Source organism: Kryptolebias marmoratus, linkage group LG14, assembly GCF_001649575.2.
Source record: "Kryptolebias marmoratus isolate JLee-2015 linkage group LG14, ASM164957v2, whole genome shotgun sequence".
NCBI lineage: Eukaryota > Metazoa > Chordata > Actinopteri > Cyprinodontiformes > Rivulidae > Kryptolebias > Kryptolebias marmoratus.
In genome coordinates, this window is record NC_051443.1 from 17,766,058 (window position 1) to 17,793,776 (window position 27,719).

Sequence of the window (27,719 nt, forward strand, 5' to 3'; positions counted from 1 at the left end):
AAACTATCACCTGCTGAACTGTAAAATATAAAACTGTTAAACTCTCTTAGCAAAGGATCAGACGTTTCTTCTGTCCTCTAATAAAACACAACTGATGAACTGTAACACAATCAATAGAATAAATATATATATTTATTTTTTACGGATTTATTGCACATCATAATGGTACAAACAAATCTGATCACAAGACTCAGATCTGCAGTCTGTAATTCCGGCTGCTGCATCACTTTCAGGGTGACTGCAGCCAGAGATGATGTTTGGTAGTTTACACACAACTCAAAGATCATTTCACGCTTTAGGAAATACATGTAGCAACTCTTCTGAGACGTGTATGAAGTTATCGTAGAAATCGTAGCTGTGGTACAATTTGTATTTTGCCAAAAGTTAGACGCATGTGTAGTGAACGATATACTGAAGCCAGCGAGGGATTAGTTTAGTGTTGCATGAAGGCTTAAATCAGCAGGAAACAGCTAGCTCAGCTCTGTACAAATACAGTGAGAAAAGGTCTTTCAGGGTTGGTTCTGAACCATCAGTGGCTCTCGTGGTTAGGCCGTGGCGGAGGGCGTGAGGGAGGCGGCGCTCTGCAAGAAGGTGGGCTCTGAGGTGGAGGTGGCAGAGAGCCTGTCGGAGACGGGGGCTCGGAGACATTGGCCGGGGGCAAGGCTCTGTTTGGAGGGGGTGTGTACCAGGGAGAGCTGTTGGAGGATGGGGGGGGAGTGGACGGCAGCGGAGGTAAGGTTGAAGTCGGTGAGGGGGGCAAGTGGAGGTCCTGGTCACCGTCGGACGAGCGGCGCTGATACCTTTGGGGCAAAGTGTAGACAGGCGTGGAGGGATGGTTGTAGATGGGGTAGCGGGGAGGAGGGTAGGACGGGCTCCGAGTGAAGTTTATGCACCTGCCCTGTGAGGAAAGCACAGACAATTTGTGGAGGAAAGTGCGAACTGTGCAGCTGAAGACGTAAAGAGAAGCAAAATCACAGCAGCAAGAAACGAGGCGCGACTAATTCTCCAAATTTCCTGCGGCGAAACGGCTGGCAGGTTTGGATGGAAAAAAGCAAATTCTTCATTTATTGAATGTCATAAAAAGAAAACAGCTTTTTTTTTGCCAACGCCGTCATGCAGACGCTGGGAACTGAAGGAGGCAGGCAGCATTTACACCTAATGACTTCTGCAGGCAGGAGCATTTCTCCAGACCAAAGTTTCTCCTTACCTTAGTCTACTTGCCTTAAAGGTTGCTTAAAATATCAATCAGATTCAACTCATTATGGAAGCCCATTTCTACCACTATGTTAAAAAGTAAATCTAATCCTAACTGGTATTTTATAAAAACAACTTAGCTATCTCATAATTATGACATAACACCTCACATTAATGATACTATCTCATAAATAACATCTCATATTTATGACTTAGCATCTATTAATTATGAAATACCTTCAAAATATGAGAAATTATGATATAGCGTCTCATAATAATGTAGTTAAAGCTTAATTTTGAGATGCTAAGTCATGAATATGAGATTCTAGGTATTATCTCTACAATACCTTCTCAGAATTATGAAAGATTAACCATTTTTGTTAAAATTAACTCACAACTATGATGTGCTAAGTCATTTTTTTACATGCTACATGATAAATATGACATATCATGTCCTAACTCTAAGTTTTTAAGTCATAATGAGATGCTAAGTGATGTTATTATGACTTAGTATAACAAATGACTTATTGGGCGCTAAATCATCTCATTGTGCTGAGTCATAAATATGAGATGCTATGTCATTATAATAAGATAGCTAAGTCATAAATAAAAAATGGATCAGTGTTTTATTATCACAGTGGCAGAAATGGGCTTCCATATTACTGTAAAATGGCTGCAGGTAATGCCAAGTAAAATCTTATCTATGTTTCTTTTGTAGTTTAACCTTTTGCTTCAAGCTTCTTAATTTCGCTGTTTTCTCGAATCTGCATGTTTTGACCCTTTTAATTGCTCGTTTATAGTTGTATTCAACGTTTTGTTTTGAATGTGGTTATAATGAGCCGACGCTCGTCTCACCTTGTCTCCAGGATAAGGACGCATCACAGACACTCTGTCGTAGCCTTTTCTCAGGAATACACACAGAGCGTCCAGCTTTCCCTGCAGAAACACGATCACAAATCATAACGTGCATGTAGTAGCCACGGCCACAAGTGCAAATCCTTTGAAAGATAAGTGAATGCAGTAATCATAAAATGATTAAGAGTTCTTCTGTTTATCTGACACTCAGATGCCAGATTTATAGAAAGTTTTATAAATGAAACTAACACTGATAAACAAAGAATATATTTTGTTGAAAAATATCAGCTGCTCAGCAGATTCCATACTCAGAGGTTTGCTCAGTTCATGTCTGGTTCTTATTATAGTCCAATCAGTTGACTAATATTTAAGGAAGCAGAACTTTAATAACTATTTCCTGATAGGACATCATTCCCAAAAGGCACTGAAGCAGACACATTTTCTCACTTCTTGTGAAAAGGCAGCAGATTTATGTGAATGCACACACAATAGGCCACATGTGTAGATTTAACACGTCCTCTGTGCTTGAGGACACGGTGTTTGACAGCCAAACAAGACTGTGCTTTGTTTAAAGGCTTAGAAGATGCCAAAAAAGCAGAGCGTTGACATTTAAAAACTGTGCCAAACAATACAAGATATATAATTTGGTTAATTTTAAAAAACTGATCATCTGGGGCACCTTGATGGGAGAGTACCACTTCTGAGGACGGATGGTCTTGTGCATGTGATAGTAAGGCTGAGGTGACGGGGGATCGTACTCCTGGGCCGGCATCACAACTCGAGCATTTTTGGCTTTTTCCAGCTTGGCTCCTTCTTCAGTCGAGCCTTTATCTCCCCAACGGACCTGAAGCAAAACAGACGTTTTTAAATGAACCAGCAGGAGAGCCATGACCCAAACAAGTTACCCAATCAAATGTCCCAACGCAGGACCTCCTTTAATGCCCTAAAAACGCTAAACTATCAGGAGTGAGTCAGAAACCCATGAGTTAAACCAGCGACGTCAATGCAGCCTTGTAAGTTCATTATTCAGTTTCACTCCCTTTCAGCTACTGCACAAAAAGCCTCAAAGGCTTTAACTTGGCAGAAAGAGACATAAATGAAGCTGTGCATACTTTCCACTGCAGTGTTTGGGATCATGTGTGTTTTTGGCAGCTCCGGGACAAGTTCACAGGCTGCACTGCCAGCCTGCGGAGGACTTTATTCAGACTGGACAACCTCTGTTTTTTTGAAAGCACCGTCACACACAGACGCAGGACCCTTCGTGGTCCAGGACTGTCTTTGTGCCGTGTAGGAATCCAATCTTAAGCTTTCTCCTTCTGATCTGAACTTTAAATGCACTGACTCATCCTGAGCGAAGCTTTACTTACCACTGCTTTTCCTCAAAGATGACTGATTGGTTCTTCTATCTCTGACTGCTGTGTCTAAAGTAATGAACTGCTGGGTAACGGTAACAGATAACTCACACAACCTCTCGTCTCTTTGATTCTACCAAGAATTTCTGCAGCGTTCGCAGTTTACTGTCCAGCTGGCCTCTTCTTAGCTTTCTCTCTCTCTCTGGCTCTCAGTTTGTCACAACAATAAAGTGACTCGCTTTCATCCAGCATGGACTTTCGTGCTCAACTCCATTAAGGAATAAATTCCTGCAGCGCTTTATAGTCCGTCTGTTTGATCTCACTCCCAGCTTTCATCATTTCTTTTCTGCTCGCTAAAAGCTGCAGCAATGTTTGTCACAGATTTCTTCTGTGAACCTGAAACCAGTTAATGGAAAACGCTTTGATTCTGTAACCGTGATTTGCTCTATCGCTGCATCACAGCAAGAGCCGTTTAAATCTTTTAATGTGCTGAGTTTTCAAGTTCTGCTTTAAGCCGGCGTGGGGACACAGCTGCTGTGTCTTTTCTTCAGAGTTTGGAGACGTGATTGTCAAGTTAATCGGTTATTCAGTCTGTCATGTAGTCAGGAATGAACTACTACTGTCCGGATGTAGGCTATGTGAGAATAAGCTCTTTATTCTGACAGTGAAGACACTGCAAGGCAGGATGTTCAAAACAAACTGGGAGGGGAGTCTTAAAATGATAATTCAGATCTTATAAAGACGGTTTAGTGTGAAAATTATGAACAGCTCATCTTTTACCTGTTGTAGAAAGCTCTTTGAATTACCTAGTTTTAGAAAAAAAAATAGAGCTAATCTGATTAGGACGAGTGATTTACTGCCATCTTTAAACAACCCTAGTATCAAAATGTTCATATAGTTTCATCTTCATAAACTTTTACATTACTGTCAGATTTGCATTACTGCAGAATGTGCCCTATGCTGTATTGAAACTGCTACTGCTAGCTGTTGCTGCTCTTTGTAACTGAAGACGATGTCAAACTTTATTAAATGGCATTCACATGTTGTTTTAGGACGACAGCAATCTACTTTGGTCTTGACCTTACTCAGACCAGCCTTTAGCTCATCCATCCGGCGAGAATAACCAAACTTTAACAAAACGTTAGCCCTGAACTCTGTGTAGCTGTCCAATTCTTTGTGTTGGACTCGTGACGACCTGTTAGTGTATCAGAGCTCAGCTGGGTTGCACATGTGGGAAATATCACAGTAAAAGAAAAAATCAAACCACAAATACAGGAAACATGGAAGACATACCAAGGTAATGATTGCAGCAGCTGAACTAAATGAATACCCTCTGAAAACTGCGATTTTTAACCAAGATTATTATTTTGTGGTGAATTTAAACCAAAGTGTAAATATGTATAAAATATTTTCTGTTTTCATATTGCTTCTGTTTTTTTCCCTCTCTGGTAGCTCATCCAGTAATGCATAAAAATCACTTATCCTTCTCCATTTAGTGACTCTTGTTTTGGTAGATTTGAGTTCATTTAGTAATGCTGTTAAATGTACTTTTATGTTGTTCTTTTTTCAGTTTTTCTTTGTTCAGGCTTCCTGGCTGGATGATATGACTCGACTGGTTCTTTGGGTTTAGTCAGTTTTGTTCACATTGATTCATTTGGACTCTAATCTTTTTACAATTTGTGCAATTGTGACTATTTTTAGAAAGCATGCAACCACATAATAACCCACTTTTAAAGAAATCACAGTTAAATTTAATGCCTTTCCCATAAAACCGCACTTCTGTTAGTGTCAGGTGCTTAAGCAATAAAGTAGAATCATTTGCCGTATTTTTACTAAAGTCTGCTGCCTTTGAATGATATTTAATATAAATTCATTAATTTGCTCTCTGAGTTACCTCCATTCTCTTGATGCCCCCGACTCCACGGCCTCCGTAGTACGATGCATCTACAGTGGGCCACCTTTTCTTTGGAAAACCATCCTCATCATCCTGAAGATAAGAACCATGTGTTTATTTGAGGTTAACTCAGTACTTGTGATAAACTTAAGTACAGGAAGTGAAATGATGATCAATGAATGTAATTAAAGGGAAAAAAAGAAACGTACAGAGATATCCTCTATTACTGGAGGAGGTGGCTCATGAATGACCTGCAAGGCAATAAAAAAAAAAAAAGGAGATACTGAATGTTCTTTTATTGTTGTTTTATCATGCAAAGGTGCTTGTTTTTATTCAAGTGCAAAAACAACATGTACAGGTTTATTAGTCTTTCAGATTAATTATGCAGAGTCGTACCACGGTGCAGCAGAGAGGCCAGAACCACCACAGCAGAGCGATGGTGAGCAGGAGCAGCAGGATGAGCAGCGCGATTCCCACTAAGGTCCCATCCGACTGCACAACAAACATTAGATATTGGCCATATTCTGTCTCTTTCATGCATACAACTCTGATTCAAGCTGAGAAATGATTGATTTATACAAGAACAAAAAAGACAAACCTCTGAGCTGTAACAAGTAATGCTGTCATATAATCATTGCAATGTTACAGTCAATGGTTTGATTTTGTCAACTTTTATACATTAAATGATTTTTCTCTCCCCTTCTATACTCACACAGGAGGTGGCTGTAATAGTGACAGAGCTTGATATGAAGCTGAGGCCGTTATTCATGCTGACATAAAGAGTGGCCGACCTGCAGGGGTGAGAAGGCAGTTAATAAAGTCAATTAACGTGTCTCTAATCACAGACAGTTTATGCAGCAATTGGCTGACAGTTCTCAAACACACTACCAGAATAAATTGTAGCCTTTCTGTGTCTTATACTGGTTGTTTTGCGTCTGCATTTGGTCATTTTGTTCCTTATTTGGTCATGATATGGGTTATTTCGCAACTTTCTGAGCGATGGGATTCAATGTCCTCTAAATGCTTCTGCCTCATTGCATAAGAGCAAGTGTGCAAATATAATCAAGTTTGCAGAAATCACTGTTCGTTAACAGAAATGACTTACGTTCCAGATTTTTCCAGAACAGGAGCTGGACACAGAAGATAAGTATCTCTCACCACCAAAGGCCTCTTCACTGTGGAAACAGAAAAATGTGAGCTTATATTTAGTGTCTGTGATGCAGTGGAAAAAGGTTGTTTTTTTCTTCTTTTCCTGTTTTAAAACTTCAGATGTTTCAAGCCTGAAAATAGTGTTTTGTTATTAAATTCCTGGACTTCTTCTCCTTGTGGAAAGTGAGGAAAATGAGGGGGCGTTAGTGGTTTGTTTGTCCTGGCCGAGAGAGGGTCTAACGTGTGCGAAAGACAACGCTCGTCCCTGATGGGATCCACATTTCTCTTCAGACATTCCTCTTCTGAGACGCGCTGAGCATTTTAGCAGCTGGGGGAAATGGCAAATTTTAGAAGGTTTTGATAGCAAATACTCTGCCCAGGACCTGTCAACACCGGCAAAATGACATCTGTGGCTTCAGTGTGTAAAGTAAAAGATGGAGATTTGGCTCATTATAATCGTCTAGTTAAATAATTGTCGACACAAACTGAAATCTCCCTCCTCCAGAGTGGCATATTATACACAGAATGGGGTTTTCACATGTTTCTCACCCATTGCATTTATTTTTTAAATTGCTGTTATTTACCATCATTAGCTAATTTACCAGCTATATATTTTGATTTGGCAAAATGGGAAAAAAATAAAGTTTTAATTGCTTGCATTGTTTTCTGATCAAGCAGACAAGATGTAATGGTGCCGGATCGTTTGTGTTTTATTTTGAAGGTTGAGTTTATCTCCATTATTTGTTATAAGTTTAGTCACGGTTTTCCTTGTGGTTTCTTTGGGTTATTTCTTGTGATGTTTACCTGTTTTTCTCAAGTTCATCGGTCATTGTTTCCATTAGTGACTATTTCCAGTGATCCAGAGGCGGTGGGACATCGTTGACAGGTCACAGGGCTACATAGAGACCAACCATTCATCCACACACTCACATCTAAGGCTAATTTAGAATCACTAATTAACCTAACATGCATGTTTTTTTTAATCATGGGAGGAAACCAGAGTATCTGGGCAAAGAAACAAACACACATGCATGAGGTTAAACATGCAAACTTCGCACAGAAAGGTTGCAGCAGAGTTTCAAACCCAGGACAAAGCCAGCAAATCAACATTCAGCTCATTATCCTGTTATCTATATTCTGTTTATAAAGTACGATCATGTTTCACTTTTATCAATCTAATTGTATTTTAAACATTTTCAAGTGCTCAGTGAAAACATTTTTAAAGGTAAAAATTTGTTATGCTTTTCTCATTTTGTGCTGCTTGATTGATGACAGCCCCTGTTTGATGCAGATTATATATCATTAGATTATTAATCGTTTATTCTCAAAAAAGTTTGCATTTAAAAGCAAAACTAATTTGTTAAATCGTTATTTTGGGAGATTAGTAAATTCCTAAAGTTCTGCAATACTGATGGCAATCTTATGTTTTTGTTGTTTTACTCTTAAATTACCTGCTATATCTTAGGAAAATTTAAAAAAAAAACTTACTCAAAGTAATTGTATCATTGATGCGGAAGCTGCAGAGGATTTTCTCTACATCTCTGGCATGAAGGAAACCATTCCCTCTGACAACCACCTGGAAGGTTTCTAAAGAGGAAATAATTGTGTTGCTACATGTTACAGATTTATGTGCATTATATCTTTGAAAACAAATGGATCGCCATGATGTGATTTCAACAATGCATGAAACTTCAGGCACCCAGAAACAAAAGTTGTGTTCCTGTTTCTTTACCTCCTTCACAAATGCTGGACGGCTCTACTGCCAGGATCTCGATGCACGATCTCTTCAGGATCTAACTCAAAAAATGAAATCTAATTACAAAAAGTCAAGAAGTCGCAGTACGCTTTTGAGAATTTAATCAAGATCTTTTTAGAAATATCCCAATTACCGAGTCGATGACCCCTTGCAGCGCTTGAAATCCATCATCCACGGGAAAAACATGGTCCTTACTGTCAGCTATAGTGGAAAGCTGCCAATTAAAGGAGCCAAAAGTGTCTTTATATGTTTAAATTAATATTTAATTCATCTATTGGTTAGCTACCACAGTACTTACCTGTGTTTCATTGAAGTCTTTCACCCCCACACAGTAGACAGTGGCACCCAGCTGACGTGCTCTGCTGGCCTGATTCAAAACACGACATTAAGATCAACAAAAACGCCTTTTTGGCGTTTTCTTTCACCGCTGCTGGGAAACATTTGCAATGGGATGGGGCCACGCGCACAACAAGCCAAGGAAAACATGAATGTTAAACGAGTTGATGATAACAGAAATCATGTGACGCTTTAATATCACAGGCTTTTTTTGGCAGAATGAGAAAAATACTCCTTTTTTTTTGGTCTCATCTTTCACCTCCAGTTGAGCCTGATCGAACTGATTCTTTCTCAGTTCTCCGTCTGTCAGGGCGATGATGACGCTGGCTGTCCGGTAACCTAAAGGACAAAACCGTTTTTTAAAACATGTAACAAAGTCTTTTTTTATCCAATGAAATCCAACCAGGAGTCCAGTTCTCAACTTGAAACATCTAGAAAAATATCTTTTAGACATTATTTTCACAGGAGCACTGGATTCTTACAGTTTGAGTCAATTCTACCAACTTTTATTGACAAATTGTGATTAAAATGACAACCAAGAAAGAAGAAGTTTTGCTCACCATATCCTGTCCCATAGTAAATCTGCTCGCTGGCCTGGAGGGAAAAGTTTCAGGCGTCAGTGGCTATGAATTTAAATTGGCCTCATTTAAAGAGTTTTATGCCAAACGCTTGGGTGGGGTTAGTTTATTTAATTACTTTATGAAGTCCTTTGTCCATGAAGGTGTCTCCGCCTGGCTCCACCATGCTCAGCTCCTCCAGCCCAGCACGAATCTTATCTCTGATCAGGAAACAAAACATACCAAAAAAACACTGATCACAATGAATTATGAGACCAAGAATGCAAATATAAAATCATGACGTTCGCTGAGTGCATCTGTGTTTGAGCCACCTGTCTTCTGTTAGAGCCATGAGTATCCGCCCTTCTGTGGAAAACACAATAAAAGACATCCGCAGCTGAGGACTACAGAGACAAAATAAAGAACAACAACTCAGATTACAACTATTTTTTTCAATTTTCTTGTTGTTTTTTGTGTGTGAACGCACCTGATGAACTTGTGAGCAAGATGATCCACAAAGTAATATATCTCATTCCAGTAATCTTGCACACTGCCAGACCTGAGAAAAACAAAACAAAATTAAAAAATCAGACATTTCAGGGCAGTGACAAATCAGACAAGAGAGGAAACATAATCCCTCCGGTGAGTTTTGGGTTTGCCCCCGGGGGTCTCCTCCCAGAGGGAAGCCTATGAAGGGAGGCGTCCAGGAGGCATCCTAATCAGATGCTCAAACCACCTCAACTGTCTCCTTTTGATGCAGAAAAGCAGAAATCTAACAAATAGTTTCTGGAAGTTTCATTTAAATCCATCCAGTGGTTCATAATACATTTAGCTAGCACTACAAACACACACACAAAACACACACTAAGAAAATCAGAAACCTTTTGGTGGAAGGCGGTAAAAACATTTGCTGGGGAAATTTAATTTGGCCCACCCAATTACAATGAATCAGATTCAGCCCAAGTCAAAATTCTGAAATATCACTAAAATATTATGTTGACCCAACCCAAATATAATGAGTTTAAGTGACAAGACTGTTTCATGGAAAGTAAGATATAAAGCTTTGTAGACATTTTTATGCTCATTCAACTAATCACTGTTTGAGTGTAACTGTTTGGCTTTGGGATTCATTGTTTAAGAAGTCATCTTAAGCGATAATTCTTTTGATAATTTCCACTTAAAGGCTTAAAAAAGGCCCGTGCATGCATTTGTTAAAGGGAAAAACAAAGTGAAAGCATCACATGGCTCTGTTGTGGCTTCCGTCGGGTCCAGAATTTGTTACAGTTTGCAGCCTCAACCAAACAAATCAGCAGAAGAACGCAAACATTTCAAGTGGACGTCAGTAATTAGGTGGAAATTTGGGGCTAAAACAACCTCCTCCTCCTCCCACTCTTGACTTCTCCTCCTCCTTATGTTTTCATTTATCCAGCAATGTGAGTCTAAGCGGCGAGTTGAGCCAAAAAGCCGCAGTCTTTGGAACATTTGGCTCCAATGGAGAAAGGGTTCTGCTGTCCAAAGCGCAGATTTGAGGCTGCTCCTGTCAGAGAATTACAGCCGCAGTTTGACAGCCGAAGCATTTTATCATTTCAGATAATGTATAAACACATTACAGATGAAGAAGTGACAGAAGAAACATGCTTTAGATCAGCTCTTGTGTGCATCAGAGCATGTGACACATGACCTGATCACCACGATTTAATAACAGGGTAGTTTAAAATTTATTGTTGCATTTAAATAAAAAATCTGCGCTCGTGTTTGATGAGTAAAATTGCACAATGCTGGTTTCATAGCTTAAATTAAACTAACATATGTGTTAGCTAATTCAAGAATTAGGAATAATTATCACCTGCCACTCAAGGCAACGGAATAATGTTTTTGCTTGTGTGCATGTTTGTCTGTACTGTTAGCAAAATATCTCATGAATCACTGATTTTAATGGTAACTAATCATTGGATGTGCATCTACAACTGATTAACTTTTGAAGTCAACCTGATTTAAGATGGCTGCCACAGCAAAGCAATCTTACCATGAACGTAACTGGCCGGTTTTACAGACACTGAGCTGAATATTTTTTGGGGTAGTAGCTGAGCATCGTCCCCAACGCATACTTTGAGTGCAGCACATTTCACAAATCTTTGTTTAAAATCTTGGCGTCAAGCTCTGTTAGCAAAATTTCTCATGAACGACTGGGTGGATTTCAATCAAACTCTCAGAAATAAATCTTTGGATCTGCAACCGATTAACTCCTGGAGTCAGGATGGCCACCACAAGAATGGCTTTAACTCAGTGACTTTTACAGATTTTTACAGATTTACAGATAAAATGTGGAGTGGTAGTAGCTGAGAGTCATTTCCAACATTCCAAGCTCTAGCAGATCAGGCAAGCTCACATAAGATGTCACACGAGCTTGCAAATATTATTTGAAAAGCACTAGCTATATTTGTTATTCCTGCAGCTCAAACTCATGAAGCGATTTTCAAAGGCTGCAGCCTGAGATTTTTTTTTTCAGCTCACAGTAATTACAGTAAACTGCTCCAGACAAATGCAATATTATTTTTCTTTTGTGAACCCAGCTGCATATTTTAACACACTCCTTTTTTCTGAGATCAGCAATGAACACAGAGAATGCTAATGGAAAGAATAAATATTTGTCAAGATTTGAAATCAGTATTAAGAAAATGTCTCTCCATGTTTCTTTAAGCTGAGTAACATTTGCACACTGTACAGTTTTAATCCACAATTTCCCATCTGATATACATTTTAAACACACTGAGTTGTAATTGGCAAGTTGGAGTCCATTAAAGTCTTTGGAGGACAGCGTGTCGAGATGTTTGCATCTGTGCCATTAACCCAAACTCGGAGAAATCATGCACCAAAGTTTAAACTTCCTCTCCTGAGATGAAGCCAAAGAGCAGCAGCACTCACTTGTCCAGAACAAAGTAGAGGTCAAATCCTCCGTAGCAGGATGATCCCGGTTCCTTCATCTCATAAACCTGAGCCGCGCCGCCGACCACCAGGATCCCCAGCAGTATCCCCAGTTCCACACAGAGCTGGGTCTGTCTGCACCAGAGCTGGAACATCACCCTGAGCTCAAGACAGCCAAAGTGAGGGGAAATATAAATATTGTCCAGCTAGAGTCTTCCCTCTTGACCTCTCTTTCAGAGTGCTCTGAAGTGGACAACCATCCTGTGAAGAGGGATCTCCATGGCATCAAGTGCTCCTCTCTGGATTAGAGTCCCATCTGAGCTGCAGCAACTCCACATCAGCAGAGGAGGAGGGAGTCTCAGGATCTTCCCTCACACTCAGTCAGCTCAGCAACACGAGTTTGCACAAGAATAAAAACACACGTGTTGGAGAGGGATTTACTGCTTCCTTCAAATGAATCATTTTTTTTAAAGCCTTTATTCTTGGACATGCTTCTCTTTGTTTTCTTCAGTTCTGTCAAAAGTGATTCTGCATCTTATCCACCAGCGCCACACAGTGGACAAAACACGAACCCTGCAGATTATTGTACGAAATGAGAACGATGAACCTGTTCTACAGTTCATCTGCATTCAACAAGCAGAAATACGACCTTATATCTTTACTAAAACTAAAGTTATTGCATTTTTATTGGAAATCAATACTAAGTGTGTAGACTAACCTACAATATAAAACACTCAAAGTTCGCAAAACTCACAAATAAAACCAGCAGATGAACAGTATCTAAAAGTCACACAAGTTTAAAGAAACAGGAAACAAATCGACAAAGATCTGACCTGAAAGATGCTTCATTCTGCAGTTGCTCCTCCATATGACAAGTTTTAAGCTAATAGATCTTTGGAAATCATCTTATTGGTGATAAAAAATACTCATTTAAGTGAACCAACTGGATAAACTGCGCTGACAGTTTTTGTAACCCAGCAGCTGCCCTCCCTGTTGGGACCAGCATCATGGAGAGAGTTAACTCCTCAGACTTAGAAATTTAGAATCAGAATCATTTTATTCATCTAGAAAAAGGGGGAAACGCTTAATGATGAAAGAACAAGTAACAGTTTATGTTGTTTCTTTTGGCATCCTGCGGTACAGTGAGGTCAGCTCAGGAAGTCATCACTTTTCACCTTTAAAAACGGCTTTCAGAGGAAGTCTGTGCTTCAACTAAATGTCAGCTCCAGAAATGGATGAGTCAGTGTTCCCACATGTTAGACTGGCTGCGGGACCCTGCAGGTGATGCCAACTAATTAAAAGGACAAATTAACACCTCCTATAATGAGTTTGAGGCTTATTTTTTACCAGATTTAACTGACTTGTTTGTATAAAATCTATTAGTATTTAAAAGCTGATCCCACTGAAACTTTATTTTTTAGTCTTCTCTGTCCATCCTGTGGCCTTAAATGAAATTATGGTTATAAAAAAGGATCCACAGTCAACGTGTATTGACTATTACCACTTCATCGGGCATAATGAGCATGTATATGATGTCAGCAGGTGCAGGACCCCCGAGGCTCCACGCGCCTGGCTGACTTTTGGTGTGTGCGCTTTTGGCTCTGCAGCGCAGCTGCATGGAGACGTGGTGTTTCGAAAAAATCACACCGCCGCTGTCAAGGAACCTCTTTTTTTCTTCTTCTCCTTCTTTAATGGAGCCTTTGAGTCCTCCGACGATCCACATCTCGCCCCAGCCTCCCCCCGTGCTTGTCTGATGGTTATGGACGTGGCCCCGGTGGTTCTGCTCCTGCTGTGCGCCCTGAGCGGTTCTCCGACAGCTGCTGGAGAACCTGCTGAGGACGCGAGCTCTGCTCCCGGACAGGATGCGATCGACTACAAGGATCCCTGCAAAGCGGGTAAGTGATTAGTGTGTCGATTAGAAATGATGGATTCGTGCAGCTGGAGGACTGACTCAATAAAAAAAGGGGGAATTAAAAGTTAAAGCGCAGCTCTGGGTGTGGTGTCAAAAAGTGGCTCGGAGCTCGTTTTTGGTTTAAATAACACGTGGGTTGCTTCATTAAAACTCTAAGAGGCATACAGCTTTTATTCTGTGTGCAGAAGTTGCATTCTTCAAGTATCTACACTACAACAGCATGAAGTTGTTAATAACCATTTAAAATAGTAGGAATTTTCATGAAACAAAAGAGGACAAAAAAGAGAATCCACACAGTTTCCTGAAAAAAGGTCACTGCTTATGATTATTTATATTAAACTGAGATGTGATGCCTTACAGGACCCACCTGTAATAAAACTAAAGAAAATCTCAAAACATCTTCAGGTCAAATTTCTTCTTTTTCTTTATTTAAAGGGAAGATTTGATGACTTGAGCTTTTCTTTTAAAAGTGTTTATCTACAAAAAAAGGAGGAAAAAGTACATTTAAGCCATAAAGTGTCTTTATCCATCCACATACAGAGAATAATTTGTGAACAAAGTAACGGCACTCTGTATAAATTACTGCAAAAATAATAGAACCTCAATGAGTTTGAAAAGTTATGAAGTGACAGAATCACCTTTTGAATCAACTAGGTTTATTGTTCCTTTTATTTCTTTAAAAGCAAAGCATTCAGTTTTTCTATTGTAAATAATGTCTAATTTCTATTTTTTAATATTATTATTATTACTGCTAATACTGTGTTGCTTGTTGGTTTGGGCTATTTTGTTCAAACCATGTTATAAATAATTAAAACTGAAGTTTTACTGCCATCATTACCCTCCATTTTAGCTGTTTTTCATGAGAGTGGTGGATTATTTACTGTAACTGTTGGGTTTAAGGTGGTCTCGTATTTAAACTGGGGGAAAACGTGCAACGTTTGTTTTCTAAGTTCGAGTAAAATAGAGCTGAAATTTGCTGTCGTAGAGAAATATGAGAAGAATCAAATAAATGAAATGAAGTTAGGAGGTTCCCTGTGCAACAGGAGTGCAACCGTGTGGGGGCCAGGGGGGCCCAATGACCACCCTTATTTACCCCCCACCTGCTCAAAATCCTTTTAAATGTGAAATTAAGAGATGAGAAGCTCTCCTGTTTTCAGTTTGTACTAATATCTGTCAATAAAAATCAACTAAAGTATGTCCATAAGGTGATTCCCTAACTGTGTGAGAATTTAAGTTATTTTTTAAGTTTCTTTTGGGTTTATTGTTTCAAGTTTCTATGGTTCTGTTTTATTTCCTGTTTTCTCCGTGTTTAGTTTTATGTTGTAAGTCCTTGTATACTTTTTGCTCCCCGTGCTCTTCCTGTCATTATTCACCTGTCAGCCTGCCTCAACCTCCCACACCTGTGTCCACTTTCAAATCACCCTCTGCCTTTAAAACCAGTTCTTCTTCTCTTCCCTTCCGGCTCGTCGTTGTCCTCATGCACTCTCTGGGTTTTCCTCGCGTCTCGCCCCTCGTGTTCCCTGCGAGTTTGGTTTTTAGTTTGGTTGCTGCCACGTCAGCTTTTTGTTATTTTATATAAATAAGTTTTTACTTCGGAGCTCCTCGAGTGTTTGCATTTTGGGTCCCAACCACATAACCTGACAGACTCCTGTAGGGCAGTATTTCTTTTAAAAGTCTATATATGACAACAGCATCATAAGACCTAAGTTTATAGTTGGGTTTTTGGGGGGAATCAGCTATTCCCGCTTAAATAAAATATATTGAAGGGAGTGTGTCCGAAAAGCTGCAGCCACTTTTTAGTGCAAAACCTACCAGAGGTTAAGATAAACAGGTTTTTTTTTTTTCCTTTTCTACCATCTAACAAGCAAAGTATTTCACTTTGCTAATGAAGGGGCCTGCAGCAGGTTGGGTTTCCTTTTTTTTTTTTTTTCCTGCTTGTGACTTCTGGAAGTTTCAAAAACAACCGGCTCCTGCAGTTCGAGGCAGTTGCCTGGAGACCGGAGGTCACCGAGGCCGTGCCAGCACAGTTCCTCAGCTGGACGCCGGTGAAATCCCTCTGCCTGCAGGGTACGGCGAGCATACTGCAGGGGTGGCAGTCACTTACAGTCAGACTTTGCATGAGTGACTTTGCTTCAAAGGCAGCCACAAGGCCCCGCTGCATCCTCTCATTTATACGTTCGGAGCTTGTTACATCACACTGCTGAAGGAGGCATTTACAAGGAACTGCTCGTACGGTGGGTTTGTTGGCGAGGTCTTTCCTTTTTTTCATGAAATGATCAAAGCTTTTAAAGAAATGCCACAATCTTCAGCTCACTGTGGTGCTCATATCAGAACAATCTGACATCCTGTACCTTTAGGATAAGACTGAAAGGGATTTAAGTTCATTTTAAATGATCCAGCTTTACCTGCCAAAGTCAGCCTATTTTTTTTCCAGTTTAAGACAATAAAGGACCTCTTTAATCCAGCTTGTATATGTAGGTGTAGCTGCACATGTCCAGGTTAGCAGAGTTGTAAATACTATTAAGTCCTTTTTAGCAGTAGAGAATGCAAATAATATAGGCCACACCCCAAACAAGATAGGGTGTCAGGAGCAATATCCTCTCCAGTTATATAAATTTTAGACCAGAATCTGTTCCTGGAGGGACAACTCCAAACCACGTGGGAGTAATTTGCTGTGGCCTGTCTTTCACAGAGAGGACACTGTGTCAGAAGAAAAGTTTTCTCTTATGTGAATATTTTATATATATTATATATGGTTAATTTTTGCTGCTGAACACACACAAAAAACAGTAGTTCTTTTTAAATTCACATTTTTAGTACAAATTACTTCTCTTCACTTGCAGAACTTTGCAGGAATTTTGGAAAATGAAAAAGCAAGCTCCAAATTGTTAAAGCCATCGTGATCTACTCGTTAACCAAGGCACTTTATGTTGTAGCTGTGTGTGTTTGACAACAACAGGAACAAGGCATTTTGATTTTCAACATTCATTTTGATTTAAAAAAAAAGATCAGGGGCAAAACTGATTTGTTCTACATGTCTCAGTTTTAAAAAGCAGCATTCAAAGATGCCTTCACAGTCCTTTTACTAAATCAAATTAACATTTTTCTCCTTAAAAAACACAAACTTCAGGTTGTCTGCTGATGTGTAACATGCACAGGCAATCTTTTCAGGTCAAACTTATGAAATGACACAATGAATATTAACCTTTTTTTTAGAGCTATAAAATATTTTTAAACGATAAAAGTTGTCAAAGAATTTGAACCAACAGGTTTCCTCAAACACTAAATTAGACAAACAAGCAGATGGTTTCATCTTATCTTTAGCTTTTAGGCCATTTCAGAGGACATTTTTCTGTTTTTAACACTAAGTTAAGAGTTTGATTGGTTTAAATTGGGTGAAAATATATCGTGGACTGGTTTTCTGCACATCTTGTTCAGCTTAGTTGGTTTATTTGATTTGTCTAATTAACTTTTTAATGGTGTGTGTGGTTTTCCATCTGCACAGCTGCCTTTCTGGGAGACATTGCTCTGGATGAGGAAGACCTCCGTATGCTCAAAGCTGCACGCAGCAGTGATGGAGCGCAACAACCTGACAACGCAAACTCAGGTGTTTAAGCAGAAGCAAACGTCACATCATAAGTGAGCACGGTAAATCTGACTGACTTGCTTAAAAAGACAACTAGGAGCATTTCCATGTGACCTTTTCAGCCAAAAACTCCACTTCCAACGAAACGGTGGAGCGAGCCGCAGACAGCCCGAGTCTCCGCCGCCAGAGGAGAGCGGCCACCTCCAGGCCTGAGCGAGTGTGGCCTGACGGCATCATCCCGTACATCATCAGTGGGAACTTCAGTGGTGAGCTCCACGGCAAGCCGTACGTGAAGCTGAAGGTGAATAAAACCCTGACTCTGAGTGTCTTTCCAGGCAGCCAGCGAGCCATATTTCGCCAGGCGATGCGCCACTGGGAGAAGCACACGTGTGTGACGTTTACAGAGAGGACCAACGAAGAAAGCTACATTGTTTTCACCTACAGGCCGTGCGGGTGAGGTTACAGCACATGTAGGGAGGAGAGGGAGGTGTTCACCAGTTCACAGGTTGAAATGGACAGTTTATGAAACCAGAAGTGATGAGGATAAAAGTAAGAAGGATTGCTTTTATACATTTTTTGTTTTCTTACGGGAATATCCAGCTCAATCTGCCATTTAAAGACCCAGACTTTGTTGCCTGATTTAGTGAAGAAATGTAATTTTGTACTTAAGCCAATTAGACTTATCCTGTATTTTTATCTGCTGCATTTTTCAAACGGCAGCCATACAACATATCACTAAATTACTGTTGTAAAGTAACGATTTGTTGCTGGGAACATAAGGTAAATGCAAACTTATCGGGAATTATGGTTATTAGTACCTGCTAGAGTTAAACAAAACAATCAGTGAAACTTGCATCTCTTGAAAAAAATGCATATTGCCAGCCATCTTGCATGCTAAAGTTTTAAATAAAGATCTTGAGCAATATGTTAGCTCTCAGTGTGTGCATTGAGATGACTCTCAGCTTCTCCCACAACAAATTGTAGCTCAATATCTGTAAAATTGACTGAGTTGGAGCCATTTTTTGTGTTTGTTAAGGCTGATTAGCTGTTACTCGAGTGAACCTTGTATATCTAAGGATTTACATGACGAGTTTATTCACATATTTATTGTAAACACGTGGAGGTGAACATGTCGCTGCTCTGCAGATGTTGCTCCTACGTGGGGAGGAGAGGTGGCGGCCCCCAGGCCATCTCCATCGGGAAGAACTGTGATAAGTTCGGCATCGTGGTTCATGAACTCGGCCACGTGATCGGCTTCTGGCACGAGCACACGCGTCCAGACCGCGACGAGCACGTGAACATCATCAGAGACAACATCCAAGCAGGTACTGTTCCTGCGTGTGAGCTCTCTGGTGCCGCAGATGTTTCTCTGCTGACTCTCTCTGGGCCCCTAAAGGACAGGAGTACAACTTCCTGAAGATGGAAGCCGGCGAGGTGGACTCACTGGGAGAGGTGTACGACTTTGGCAGCATCATGCATTACGCAAGGAACACGTTTTCCAGGTTGGCATCTTCCACTTCCTTTTATGAAATCCTTCAAAGTTAGTTTTGTGTTGACTGGGCTGAAAAGGTTTTTCACGGTTTGGCTTTTTTGAACACGAACACTGTCCCTGTTCACAGTAACAAGCAACTGTGTTGCTCCTGACATCAGAAATTAGGATTTCAGCTCCTTTAATTGCCTGATCTGTGAGCACTCTTGGTGGTTAGTTTTTAACTTTTTCTCATTCATGTGAACAAAGCCTGACCTGTTTGTTACTTTATCCTCTGTTCTTGCAGTGACTGCAACAAAAAACGGTTTCACACTTGTCTCCTTTTTGTTTCCATCTCGTGCATGTTGTTGCCCTCTTTGCCTCTCTCTTTGCTTTGTTTTTTTTTACCCCAATAACTGTGTTGCAGGTTTGGGTCATGGAGGCGAGCCAAGCTAAATAAAGGCCTGGCAGTTTGGGCTTTGTTAAATAATTTGGGCTGGAGTGGCCCTTTTTTTTTTTTTTCCTCTGGCATTCAGGAGCGGGCTCCACTGAGCCGGCTGGCACCAGCCCGAGGCCCCATTCAGAGCGCCCTGTTTGCACATGCCTGTCATTCACAGCTCCGTCACCATGGCAACAGGGCTAGAGTGGGAGCTCTAAACCCAGAGAGAGATTGATAAAATATCAAGGCGTTGACATGAACCAAACTGAATCTCAAATCTGATTTCTCTACACTTTGAAACTAAAAATTATCAAATATTTTGGATTTTCCAATGATTAGATATTGTAATCTGAATACTTCCATACTATACTATCGTATATCTAAATGTTCATCTCGTTCAGGAGGCGGATGCTATGACTTTTGGCTTTTGTAATTTTTATACTTTTCAAAATCAACTTTATTTACAAACGCTTTCCCTTTAGAAATACACTGAGATCTCTTAAGTTCCTTTAAAAACATTCTTCTGTTTGAAATCTGCTTCAACATACATGCTTTGTTTTGGTCCTTCTTCTAGTTGCCATTTAGCCACTTCTAGCTTTTAGCTATCCTTTTGGCTTTAACAACTCATTGTCAGCATCCTTAACAAACTTCATTCAGCTCCCACCATTCACGCTGCACTTTTGCAGAAAATGCAGCTTTTCTAGTTGTTTTAAATGTTCCCAGATTGTCTAACGCGCTGTTTGTGATTCGTCTGAAACAGAAGCATCTTCTTGGACACGATCTTGCCTCGTTATGACGTCAACGGGGTCAGGCCGTCTATTGGACAGAGGACCAGGCTCAGCAAAGGGGACATTGCTCAAGCCCGAAAACTCTACAAATGTGCAAGTAAAATAGTTTGGGGTTTTTTTTATCTTGATTTTGGAACTTTTCAACTTCACTTAGTGCATCCGTGTCCATGTTTCTATTTGTGATTGTGCAACAGAGTGTGGGGAAAGCCTGCAGGAAAGTGCTGGAAACTTCTCGTCTCCTGGTTTCCCCAACGGCTATTCAGCATACACCCACTGCGTTTGGAGGATCTCTGTCACTCCGGGAGAAAAGGTAACAAACACTTCAAAGTGTTTAAAGGATGAGAGAAGCTATAAGAGTAAGTTAGAGAGCTTCTACTTCACGTAGGTTTTCTATGAATAATTGTGTGCAAAGCTGGTCAGTGAAACAAAAACTAAACAACACATACACAATACGATTAGGATTTTTGATGCAGCGAATTGAACTTTCAAGAACAAATTTAAGGCAGAAGAGGAAAAAACAACATAGGTTTATATTATTGTCATCAAGTTGTCCAGAACTGAAGGTAAAAAGAAACACATTAATTTATTTAAATCATTAGTACAATTCATTATTTCCCATTTAGAGCAAAACAACTTTCTTCTACCTATAAAAATACTGTTCAGTCAGTTTTCTGTTAGTTTTTCTGGCCGTGGAAGGACCATGTCTCCCAGACATCATATTTTTGTAGCTGAAAAGTATTAAAAATAATTTAAAAAATCAGTGGTGTAGGTTAAAGCATTTTAGCTCTTGCATATCTCTGAAAAGTATTAATTCCTGTCCAGATATTTCCTGTCACCTGTTGATGCTCAAAGGTGTCTCTTCTGTGTCTCAGATTGTCCTCAACTTTACCTCCATGGACCTCTTCAGGAGTCACCTGTGTTGGTACGACCACGTGGAGGTCCGAGATGGATTCTGGAGGAAAGCTCCTCTGAGAGGTCAGTCTGATCCGTGCCGTTACAAGCTCGCTGCCGGCGAGCGTAAAGGACTCAACGTGTCGTCTTCTGATGTGCTTTGGCAGGCCGTTTCTGTGGGGACACGCTCCCGGATCCAATCACCTCCACCGACAGTCGACTTTGGGTTGAATTCAGAAGCAGCAGCACCTGGGTGGGCAAAGGATTCTCAGCTGTTTATGAGGGTAAAAACACATGAAACTGGTTTTAATTCATAGCCCAGGTTTGCAAGGATGTGACTGACCAAAAAAACAACAAAAAAAAGTGGACAATGCCCTGAAGGAGATGTTCACAAAATTACAAAACTGGAGGCTATTTCTGTTCTTTCTGGGGCGCCAGTTCCAAATCAAGCCCAACCAGCCTTAAAAAAAGTAGAAATAGTTGTGATTCATTACAGTTTTTAAACATGACACTGGCATCATATACATCTTGGTTTTTTATATAAAAAAAGGAAAGTATCTTCAGTTACACATTTGATTTAATTTTGTTTTTGAACTAATTTACTTTCAGTTTTCAAGTGGTTGTTTCTTTCTGTTTGCTTGCCAACTGTTTGAATTGTGAATAGAAGAAAATCTCACTTTTCCTGCAGCCATTTGTGGGGGGGAGCTGAAGAGGGACAGCGGGCAGATCCAGTCCCCTAATTACCCCGATGACTACCAGTCCAACAAAATGTGTGTGTGGCAGATCACAGTGGCAGAGGGCTTCGAAGTCGGCCTCTCCTTTGTATCGTTTGAGGTAAAATTACATCAAAAGTCAACACAAATAGTCAATATTGTCATCTGACTGCAGCATTTTACTGGCTAAACATGGCTTCTTCCTCTCCTTGTTACTAGAAGGAGAAATAAAAGTTTGTTTAAATCTTACTCTCCCTAAAGACACCTTAGTGAAAGCCAAACTTAAAAATAAATCCCTATTATCTGGTCAGTATTTATTTAAAGTCAGAGGCTCTGGCATCACCTGCCGATGTAAAGTCTTTTTTGCGTTATTTTTAATGCTCTGACTGCAGACTGAGAAACACAACACCTGTGCCTACGACTATGTGGAGGTGAGGGATGGCAGTTCGGAGAGCAGCCCCCTCCTCGGACGTTTCTGCGGCTACGACAAACCGGACAGCCTCAAAAGCAGCTCAAACCGCCTCTGGCTCAAGTTTGTGTCCGACGGCTCAGTCAGCAAAGCTGGGTTCGCTGCCAGCTTTTTGAAAGGTCAGAGAGGGCGTTTCAGGCACCAAGAGTCAGCAAGGAGAATATGTTTGTTTGGCACTGATATCCAGTCCTTTTAATTTTCCTTTGGTTAGAGATGGATGAGTGCTCCAGGCCCGACAACGGTCAGTGTGAGCAGCGCTGCCTGAACACGCTGGGCAGCTACAGATGTGCCTGTGACCCTGGATATGAGCTGGCAGCCGACAGACGCAGCTGTGACAGTGAGTGAAGCTTACATTACGGGGGGAATGACTCAACACACCACTGCTGTTTTGCTCCTTCCTGTTCACTTTTACACCAAAATTAAATTACCATCATCAGATCGGAAGTGTCCAACTTATAGTTCCTTATGGCAGCTTTTCATTACATGAAGGCATTTAAAAGAGAAGGCCCTTATTTGAAAGGAAAGTCTCCTCTTTTACCACAAGAGGGCAGTGTTGCCCCACTGCAGCATCAGAGTCACCAACTTTGTTATCCAAATATTAAAAATGGAATTCATATTTTCAGCAATAATCATCATATGGATGTCTTTATTGTGTAATTTCAGTACAAAAAAATTATATTCCAGAAATTTACCTTTTTTTTTTTTTTTTTTACCTGACAATTTGTTAAGAAACATTCTGAAAATTAAGTTTGTCTTTTCTCACATCAAAAAGTTTGCAGATATTTTTGGTACTTGTTTTTTTTTAAACAAGCATTTCTTAAATGATCTGCTGCTTTGCATGCTAAGGTTTTAAGGTCTTGCATGATCTGTGAGGGCTCTGTCTGTTTTATGGTCTGAGTTGTAGTAATTTTTTGTGTTAGCTTTAGCCACTATCTTAAATCTGGTAGACTTTAAAAGTTAATCAGTTATAAATGTACCTGCAATTATTATTTTTGGAGGGCTTCGTTAAAATCTTCCTGGTTGTTCATGAGATATTTTGCTAACAGTCAGATAAACACACAGACACATGTAATTACATGATCGCCCACCTGTCATGGCTTTCAAACTGCTGGGTGTAAATTATCCCTCAGAAATAACCTTTTTTCCTAATCGTTTTTCCCTCCAGCAGCTGCTTGTGGCGGCTTCATCACCAGCCTGAACGGCTCCCTCTCCACCCCCGGCTGGCCCAGCGAATACCCACACAACAAGAACTGCGTGTGGCAGCTGGTGGCCCCCGCTCAGTACCGCATCACCCTGGTGTTTGACGGGTTTGAAACCGAAGGCAACGACGTAGGTTGTGACCGGGTGGTTTTTAGAAGTAGGTGTGCTTTGCTCTGGCTGAACGTCTCCGCCTGTGATCTCCATCAGGTGTGTAAATATGACTACGTGGAGGTGCGCAGCGGGTTGAGCTCGGACTCGAAGCTTCATGGGAAGTTCTGTGGCTCGGAGAAACCCAACGTCGTCACCTCGCTCCACAACAACATGAGGGTCGAGTTCAAGTCGGACAACACTGTGTCCAAGAAGGGCTTCAAGGCTCACTTCTTCTCCGGTAACCATTGGAACTAGTTTCCTTTACTTCTTACTAATTTAATTCAAATTACTGTTATTTGTCAGTATTTAAAAACAAACATTTCAGTCTTGAGCTGATTTTTTTTCTAATAAACTCACAGTAGCATTACATTCATTTAAAAATCATTCATTGCAAACAATTATTCATGTTCCAGTCATGTCAGTGCACAGATCCTGAACATGAAGTGACTTGTAAAACAAAACAAAATGCCCTTTGCCTTTCAGTGGCACGCAATAATAACTAGACATCAGAATGTAAACTGGAGGTTGAAGCCAAAGCTTCAAAAATACAACATGGCAGCAACCATAAACTACATGACTAAGACTGATCAGCTGTGGAGGCCATCTTGAGTCAAGCTGACTCTAAAGGTTCATCAGTTGTAGATGCACATCGTCTGAGAGCTTCTTTGAAAACAGTTCACCAGTTCATGAGATATTTTGCTAACAGACAGACACACATACACCAACACAGATGATTACATGATCGCTTGCCTTTCATGGCAGCAGTTAAAAGCAACCAAATGGATTGCAGACATTTTTCAAGACCATGCTGTTTTTAACCCTTCCACCTATTTTAGACAAAAAATAATAATAACGCTATATGATGAATTCTATTAATGAAATTACAACACTGTAGATAACAGCACAATGAGCCAAGACTTTTGAGTCAGTAAGGCAGCCTATTGGGACTTTTTTTGTGTGTGTGCAGCAGATTAAAAGTCTCTAAATGTCTCCACAGACGTGGACGAGTGCTCCAAAGCTAACGGAGGCTGCCAGCATGAGTGCGTGAACACGTTCGGGAGCTACAGCTGCCAGTGCCGCAGCGGCTTCATGCAGCACGATAATAAACACGACTGCAAGGAAGGTCAGTGCGCGCGTCGCTGTCCCCTCCCCGGTGTGAAGGAGCCGTTCAGCTCCACCTTTCACCTTCAAGAGAAACGTTCATGCTGATGCTTTCTGACGGTGAAGCTCAGGCTGAACGTGTTAGGTGCTGTAATCAAGCAGAAAGTTTTAATCCTTCCTGAAGCGAATTACATCTACAGACTTTGTGCTATTTTAGCCGTTCATATATCCGAACGGTCAGTTTGATCGGGAGATGGGTGGAATGACTTTTGGTTTTTGTCATTTTTAAATTTTTCCAAAAATTTAACTTTATTTTTGAACGATTTCCCCCAAAGAAATACCCTGAGATCTCTTCGGTTTCTCTTCTCTTTGCTCTATTTTAGTCTGTTTTTGCTTCTTTTAGTTTTCATTTACAGTTCTTTTAGTACAGTTAGTTTTCAGCTTTTTGTTACTTTTAGCTCTTAGCTAACCTTTTGCTGTTTTTAGCTTCTACCTACTATTGTGCTACTTCTAACTTTTAGATAGCTTTTGGTGCTTAAAGCTTTTAGCTAGCATTTTTGCTGTTTTTAGCTTATACCAAGTGTTTTGCTGCTATTAGCAAACCTGCTACATTTAACTTTTAGCAACCCTTTGTTACTTTTAGCAAGCATTTTGCTGCTTTTTGTTTCAGGTTAGTGCTTCTTTTAGTTGGTGTTCTACTCTTTATCCTTAAGAACTCAGTTCATTTAGCAAATCTCAGCAATGCCCTTCAGCAGTCGGTGTTCATGCAACCTTTTTTGCCAAAAATGCAATTTCTTTAGTTTTGCGTTTGTTTTCTTGATTGTTTTCTTGATTCTGTTCGCAGGAAAACACCCCAGAGGATGTTGTGGAGATGATGTAAGGCAGCTCTTTGTGTTTTCCCCTGACACATTATGTTTTTTTTCTCTCAGCTGGATGCGATCATGTTGTAAACAGTGTGTCCGGCACCATCAACAGCCCCAACTGGCCCGACAAGTACCCCAGTAAGAAGGCCTGCACCTGGTCTCTGTCCACAACGCCGGGCCACCGGATCAAACTCGTACGTCAGGACCCAGATTTAAAAATAAAAAGCTTTTCCAAGATTCGCGTCTCCCTCTAAAGTTCGCTCCAAATAACTTTCAGGTTTTTAATGAGGTCGACATGGAGGCTCATCTGGAGTGTGCCTACGACCACCTGGAGATCTTTGATGGCAAAGATGTCCGCGCGCCGACTCTAGGGAGCTTTTGTGGCACCAGAAAGCCTTCCCCTGTCGTCTCCAGCAGCAACAAAATGTTCCTGCGCTTTTTCTCTGACAACTCGGTGCAAAAGAGGGGCTTTGAGGCTTCATACAGAGCAGGTGGGGTAACAGAGAAACATAAAGTTTTGATCTGCTTTTAAAAAAAAAAGCAAGAAAAAGACTGAAACAACAGGTCTCGGCTGCGTTTAAAAAGCTGCATTCTTTCCCCAGTTTTACGAGCCTCTCCTCTTGACCCTTTAATTTTGTGGCTGTGAATTCCCAGAATGTGGAGGAAGCCTTGAAGCTGCGGTCAAGACAAAAGATCTGTACTCTCACGCGCAGTTCGGAGATAACAACTACCCCGGGGGCTCCGACTGTCTGTGGGTGGTCACTGCGGAGAAGGGGTATGGCGTGGAGATGATCTTCCAGGTGTTTGAGATCGAGGAGGAGGCGGACTGCGGCTACGATTACGTGGAGCTGTACGACGGCGCTGACATCAAGTCTCCAAGGCTGGGGCGATACTGCGGCTCAGGGGTAGGAGGACCAATGGTGTTGGGCATATTGCACCGTCAAAACCTCTAAAATGACCCTTCACTTGTCCCTCTATCTGCCTCCTCTCCTTTAGGCTCCAGAGGACGTCTACTCAGCTGGAGACGCCATCACTTTAAAGTTTCACTCGGATGACAGCATCAGTAGAAAGGGCTTTCACGCACGCTACACCAGCACAAAGTTCCAGGACACGTTACACACAAGCGACTGATTTGTAGCTTTCAGCTCAAACATTCGGACGGTTACACCCATTTCCAGGCGAGGAGCAAATGCTTGGGTTGATACCACAAAAACCGACCCACATACTTTGCATTTAGTTCTGTTAGACTGAGCGAAACAGAAACATCTTCTCTTTTCCTCATTTCGTAGCTGAGTAGTTTAAAAGGTACTGAGGGAATTATCAAATAGGTTCAGTCACATCACCGGTAAAGAGCTGATTATATAAAAACACTGGATTAAGATATAAGATGTATATTTTGAAGTATAGTTTGCTGTGAGTATAATACCTTCTGTGGCATTTTTTTACTGTCTAGGATTGAAAGGTGGATCACGTATAAAGTTTAAAGTAAAAGTTGGTGGTTTATAAACATACTATTGCACAACAGTTCGCTGTTATGGGAATCAAAAATGTTTTTTGTGATTTGACTTTGTTTTGAGTAAATATATACAGTGCACCTTTAAGAGTTAATTTCCTCAAATGGATTTAGGCCTTGAATTGCATTGCAAAGTAATGCTGCAATGAAATTTATGATCACTTTCTGGCAAAGTGGCTCAATCTGTTAGTTTTCTTGGCAGTCCGGTAGCGTTTTATTAATCTGTGGGCTCCGTTATTGATTTAGATGCATTGTGAGCAACTGCAGCTACTGTTAACACCCGTCTGCAATCATTGATTCACAGTGTTACCATAAAATTAATAAATGAACAAAAAGAACTCCATGTTGAAGACATTTCTTTTTATATCCACGCTTGGAGCGTTTCCAGCCTGTTACTGTAACCTGGGTTGCATCCTGTTTTAAGTCAAGTTGAGTTTATGTTTTCAATTCAACTTTCACAGCATGTCTAAATATATTTCTTATTTTTTACAGGGAAAGAACACAATAGCAAAGGTTTTCTTGTTAGTCATTGAAGGCATTGGATAATGAGACTATTTAATGAACAGAAACATCATTTATAACTCAATTAATTTATAAATAAAAGGTCT

The 27,719-nt window shown here is 40.6% G+C and overlaps 2 protein-coding genes across 5 annotated transcripts; one reads left to right on the forward strand and one right to left on the reverse strand.

Moving 5' to 3' along the window:
- Window positions 1-110: 110 nt before the first annotated feature.
- LOC108232603 (anthrax toxin receptor 1) lies at window positions 111-12,406 on the reverse strand. Its single transcript, XM_017410508.3, has 18 exons — window positions 12,019-12,406; window positions 9,581-9,652; window positions 9,426-9,497; window positions 9,233-9,314; window positions 9,097-9,130; window positions 8,796-8,875; window positions 8,499-8,567; window positions 8,334-8,414; window positions 8,177-8,237; window positions 7,933-8,031; window positions 6,401-6,470; window positions 6,008-6,086; window positions 5,692-5,787; window positions 5,505-5,546; window positions 5,296-5,388; window positions 2,729-2,893; window positions 2,050-2,130; window positions 111-898 (listed from the first exon to the last, which is right to left on the reverse strand). Exons 1-18 carry the CDS (start codon window positions 12,171-12,173, stop codon window positions 530-532), a joined length of 1,800 nt encoding a protein of 599 aa, XP_017265997.1. The 5' UTR covers window positions 12,174-12,406; the 3' UTR covers window positions 111-529.
- A 1,244-nt stretch (window positions 12,407-13,650) lies between these two features.
- On the forward strand, window positions 13,651-27,446 carry LOC108232606 (bone morphogenetic protein 1). Of its 4 annotated transcripts, none has more exons than XM_017410514.3 (20): window positions 13,651-13,913; window positions 17,436-17,537; window positions 17,639-17,782; window positions 17,852-17,969; window positions 18,663-18,841; window positions 18,913-19,018; window positions 20,184-20,308; window positions 20,406-20,521; window positions 21,084-21,186; window positions 21,270-21,386; window positions 21,791-21,936; window positions 22,208-22,403; window positions 22,496-22,621; window positions 23,453-23,613; window positions 23,692-23,872; window positions 24,632-24,757; window positions 25,665-25,792; window positions 25,876-26,089; window positions 26,253-26,503; window positions 26,595-27,446. In XM_017410514.3, the coding sequence occupies exons 1-20, from the start codon at window positions 13,772-13,774 to the stop codon at window positions 26,727-26,729; spliced, it is 2,916 nt and encodes a 971-aa protein (XP_017266003.1). In that variant the 5' UTR covers window positions 13,651-13,771; the 3' UTR covers window positions 26,730-27,446. The 4 variants fall into 4 exon arrangements, with proteins under 4 accessions (XP_017266003.1, XP_024860466.1, XP_017266002.1 ...); XM_017410513.3 differs by having other exon boundaries at window positions 13,652-13,913; window positions 23,450-23,613; XM_025004698.2 differs by having other exon boundaries at window positions 23,453-23,872.
- The last annotated feature ends 273 nt before the right edge of the window (window positions 27,447-27,719 follow it).